The 4,712-nt window shown below is 56.7% G+C and overlaps 1 protein-coding gene across 2 annotated transcripts in view; it reads left to right on the forward strand.

Annotated features, from left to right (window-relative positions):
- Window positions 1-265: 265 nt before the first annotated feature.
- MAST3 (microtubule associated serine/threonine kinase 3) overlaps window positions 266-4,712 on the forward strand; it is a 38,019-nt gene continuing 33,572 nt past the window's right edge. For both annotated transcript variants that reach the window (XM_027084692.1, XM_027084693.1), the window contains exon 1: window positions 266-319. In XM_027084692.1, the coding sequence (XP_026940493.1) occupies window positions 281-319 (39 nt within the window). In that variant the 5' untranslated portion in view covers window positions 266-280. The remainder of the gene's footprint in view (window positions 320-4,712) is intronic.

Genomic DNA, 4,712 nt, shown 5'->3' on the forward strand with positions numbered 1-4,712 from the left:
ACTTTTCTGAGCCTCAGTTTCCTCTTTTGCAAAATGGGGATAACTCTCCCTTCTAGGAAGATTCATTGAAAAATGTTTACTTCTAGGCTCTAGGGGTGGGGCGGGGCCTGAAAGGGCGGGGCAGGCTCGCTCGAAGGGGGCGGGCCTTTCGAGACCGGCTCTCGGAGAGGGGCGGGGTCAGGCCTCGTCAGCTGACCGCTTTGGCCAACGGCAGGGTGTGGCGGGGCCTGGCAGACTGAGACGGGGCAGGGCGCAAGCGAGCATTGCGGACTAGCCGGCGATGGACGAGCCGAGCCTCCTGCGGCGCCGTGGGCTCCAGGTGAGGCCCCTGCGCGGGCGGGCAGAGGGCGCGGGCGGAGTGAACCTGCTTGGGTGCCGGGGTCGGGGCTTTGGCGAACCTGCTTGGGTGCCGGGCTCGGGGCTTTGGCGGACCAGGGGAAACTGAGGCGGAGGGAGGTGCGCGCTCCGGAGACTCCCACTTGTCCACCCGCATCTCAAAGTGCTTTTCGCCTGTTGGGAAAAGGGTATGTCCATTTGACATATGGAGAAACTGAGGCTCCGTGGGAGAAAGGGGCTGAGGTTTCGACCTCTCCACCAGCAGCTCTAATCATATTTGCAGCGACAGCCTTTGAGCGCTCACCATAAGTTCATCTCGTTGTGTCAATACTTTTACTAGTGCTATATTAATATTAATTAATGTGTATTAATACATGCCTCGTGCCTTCGCAGCGCCACCGCAGCCCTGCCTCAGCTCACCCCTAAGGCAAGCTGGGGAGGCTGAGGATGTCAGTCCGCCCTTTCGTCAGATCAGGAAACTGAGGCTGGAGTCTGGGAAAGTCACAAACCCCAGGTCGCACAGCAGGGATTCAGTCCAGCGACCTTAACCAGCTCTCAGGTGCACAAGCCACTGCCAGCTGGCTCTGTGGCCTGGGGGGGGGGGGGGCTGAGGCGTTGGGAGGCACTCTTGGGTCTCCCGACCTCAGTTTCCCCATTCATTAGAAGGGCCCTCCCTTTCTGACCACTGGCCCCGGGTTTGTGTTCGGGAGGCAGCGCCACCAGGAGATAAGCAAAAAAGGCATCAGACCTAGGAGAGGCTGACATTCTAACGCACGTGACCCCGCGGCGGCAACCTCCTTGACCTCTCTGGACCTCAGTGTCCCCATCCATCCAGTGGGAATTTAGACAATCAAGCCGTTTCCCTCTGGGGCTTAGACCACAACTGTAAGAAGCCACCAGTTGCAAGTGGGGGAACCCGGGATTCATCATTTACCCAACAAACATTTATTGAGTGCCTGCTGTAGTCCCCCGTCCCACCCCACCCCCGCCCCCCTGGAGAGGCGGGGGATGGGGGGGTTCACCCCTGGAACCGCCCTCCTGGATTTCCCAGCCTGTTGGGGGAGACGAATGCCTGAGCAGCAGTGACCCCGCATAGATGTCAGCTGCGATGGGGCACGCTCAGGCACCCCTGGAGAAGGCGGCTGAACCGAGGGTTGCTGGGTGGCCTTGGGACAGAGGAAGCAGCCACTGGTGGCAGGGCAGGGAGCAGGTGTTTGGGGAAATGAATGAGGCTCAGAGAAGCTAGAAAGTAGGGGATGGGGTGGGGAGGTGGGCCCTGAGGCCGAGGAGGGAGGGGAAAGGCAGGCCTTGAACCCGGGCTGCGGAACTGCGAACTTGTTGGGAGGTGAAGGAAGAGCCACATGTGTTTCGGTTGGGAGTCAGGGAGGGTGTGGGTAGAGCTGCAAGGCAGAGACCCCGAGGACATGCGGGGGGGGAGGGGCCGTTGCCAGAGTCAGGAGTCGGGGGCCTGAGCATAGAGGAGGGGGTGCAGCAGGACTGGTTTGCAGTGGGGTGTTGTGGGGAAACAAGCCCCGCCCGGAGCCCCAGATAGAATTGAGCCCTGCCTGCAGCCTCTTAAAATAGAGAAACCGCCTTCGGGTAGGCGAATGGGGGGTGCAGCTGACGTCAGAAATGGGGGGGTTGCTGTTCCATGGGGAAGAGGCACCCATTCCCTGATGACGAGTCCCATGTTACAAATGAGAAAACTGAGGCTCATAGAATCATAGCCTCTGTCCAGGTGTCACAGTGTGTAAGGCGACAGAGGATTTGAACCCAGGCAGATCTGGCTCTCCCTGCAGCCCAACCCCATACTGGCAGGCCTCCATCCAAGGAGGCGGAGGGGCAAGTAGGGTTTGCCCAGTTGAGTGAGGCCATTCTGGACAGAGGGAACAGCACGTGCGAATGCCCAGAGGTATGCAACCATATGTATTTATGGGGAAGCTAGAAGCCATTTCTTAGCGCTAGAACTGGGCATGTGAGATGGGACCATCTGCTTCCAGGGCTTCCAGCGCCGATTTTGAAGAGGTTAGACTTTCTTCCTAGGGTGATTGAGAGCTATGGAAGGTGATGGAACAGGGGAGGTCATGTCAGATCTGAGCGCTTTGAAAGACTCCTCTGGAGCAGGTGGGGGCCAAAAAGGGGGCCAGAAGCCAGGAAGGCATCTAGAGTAAAGGACCAAGTAGGAGACACATGAAAATAATTTTTAAAATAACAGTAGAAGTGTCAATAACTGCTCACATTAAGGGGCATCTACAAATGCTAAGCACTGTACATGCATTTAGGTCTCCAACAGCCCAAGAGATTATTAGCCTTATTTTTCACAAGGGGAAACTGAGGCTCAGAGAAGGAAAATAGCACCCAGGAAGTCAGGGAGTTGGAATTCTAAGTGGTCTGGCACTTGAGGATGCAAAGACGTTGAGGGCCTTGGTTTGGGGCATCAGTCACACACTCCTTTAATTGGAGCCCAGAGCGCCCCCAGCCAATCAGGTCAGAGCCAATCAGATACCCTGGAGGGTGATCCTTGCCAAAGGTCCAAGAGTCAATTCATAAAAGCTTGAGGAAGTCAGGTGCTGATTGGCCAGTCCAGACAATAGCTGGGGGTATCCTGGCCAATCTGACTGTGGCAATGCAGGGCATGCGGTTGACTGAGTACTAGGAGGTTGTAAACAGGACCTGGCTTGGCCTGTGGACCACCAGTTTGCATTGGCTGTGGGTAAGGGGAAGAGGTGGAGACTGGCCCTTTCTGGTTTGGGTTAAGCTCAGTCTTCTGTGTAGCATTTGTAGGCGCCAGTTAACATAAGCTGTTATTACTAGGACTACTACCACTATTATTTTATCATTTTTTTCATCATCTCCCACTTTGCCCTTTGCTTAACAAACGACAGAATTTTAAAAGCAGATCCCCAAAGACAGCATCCAGGGACAGGGAAGGTGTCCAGTCTGTCTGGACTTTGTCTCTCCTGCTGCTGGGGAAGCTCCCTGGAAGGTCCATCTGGCATCCTCACGGCCCAGTTCCAACTATTCTCCTCCTCCAGGAAGCCCTCCGGCTGGTGCCATGTGGTCCCTGCTGACCTCTCTCTCTTTGCTCCAGCTGCCAACTTCCGATGAGACTTGGTGCCCACTGGGCTGAGTCCCACCTCCACCCTGTTTCCCACTAGCCTACTAGCCCAGCCTGAAGCCCTCCTCCTGGAACTCCTTTGGCTCCCCTCTCCCTCCAGCCCCTTCTCTTCCTCTGGGTCCCTACTAATGCCTCCAGTATGGGGGTGTCCATGCCCTACCCTGTCTCCTTCAGAATGTGGGTTCCTCGGGGTGGAGCTGAGGCTTCTGGTGAGGAGGCAGCATCTCCCAGCCCAGTCAAGCCCAGAAGAGGATGCCATAAATATTATCTTTAAAGGGCAGTTCCGGGGAGTTAGACCACCCCCACCCCCACCCCCACCCCCTTCCTAGGCGGGAGCCACTCGCTGAGGAACAGCTGGCAAAGAGGGGGCTGAAGGCAGAAGCAGATGGCGCAGGGAGCAGAGGGTCCGGGGGTGGTGCCGGGAGAGTTCCATGTGGGTCCAGCGTTCCACTGAGCCTTTGTAGGGGGGCGGCTGACCGTCCCTCACCTCTCTGTGCCACTTCACATCTTTTTGTATTTTGGAAGTAAATTAAAATTTGTGGTTAAATTGGTAGTTATTAACCTCACAAAATCATTGTGTGGGCTCTGATTGATCAAAGCTTCCCCCAGCGCCAGGCCCTGAGCCTGCTACTTGATTCCTCCCAGGGCCCTATGTAACTGGACCATTTTCCAAAGGAGGAAACTGAGGCACAGACGGGTGAAGTCGTTTGTCGGGGATCACACAGCCCAGATTAGGGAGCCAGACTGGGAACCCAGGACTGTCCGTGTTTTGGAAGGAAATGACTGGGATGGGGTGTGGGGGGGGGCGGCATGTGTGGGCACAGCAAGAACCCCTGAGTTCAGATCCCAGCTCCTCACTGTTTTGCGGGTTAGTAGGGGAGGAGGAAGCGGCATGAGATCTCATAACAACCGGAGGGGGCCGAAGGAGACCCTAATGGTGGTGGTGGTGGTGGTGGGTCCATGAACGTTTGCACAGAATGATAGTGAGCTCTCCATCCCCAGAGGTATTCAAGCAAACAAGGGGACCTCAGGGTGGCAGGTGAGCCTCCTCCCACCTTGAAGGGCTCTGACTTGATTTTCTGAGCTCAAGGTAGCGGGGGTCCAGCCTCAGGGCGACGCCCCACCCCCGCAGATCCTCCTCTTCCCCTGCCTGGAGACCCTGTTAACCCCTCCCAGCCCTGTCATCCCGAGCCCCGCAGCTTCCGGCCCCCTCCAATTGGCTGCGGGGGCTGATGACATCATTGGTTGCCATGACGAA

This window comes from Aethalodelphis obliquidens, unplaced genomic scaffold (assembly GCF_003676395.1).
Source record: "Aethalodelphis obliquidens isolate GAN/ISIS:26980383/991018 unplaced genomic scaffold, ASM367639v1 scaffold53, whole genome shotgun sequence".
In the NCBI taxonomy this organism is placed as follows: Eukaryota; Metazoa; Chordata; class Mammalia; order Artiodactyla; family Delphinidae; genus Aethalodelphis; species Aethalodelphis obliquidens.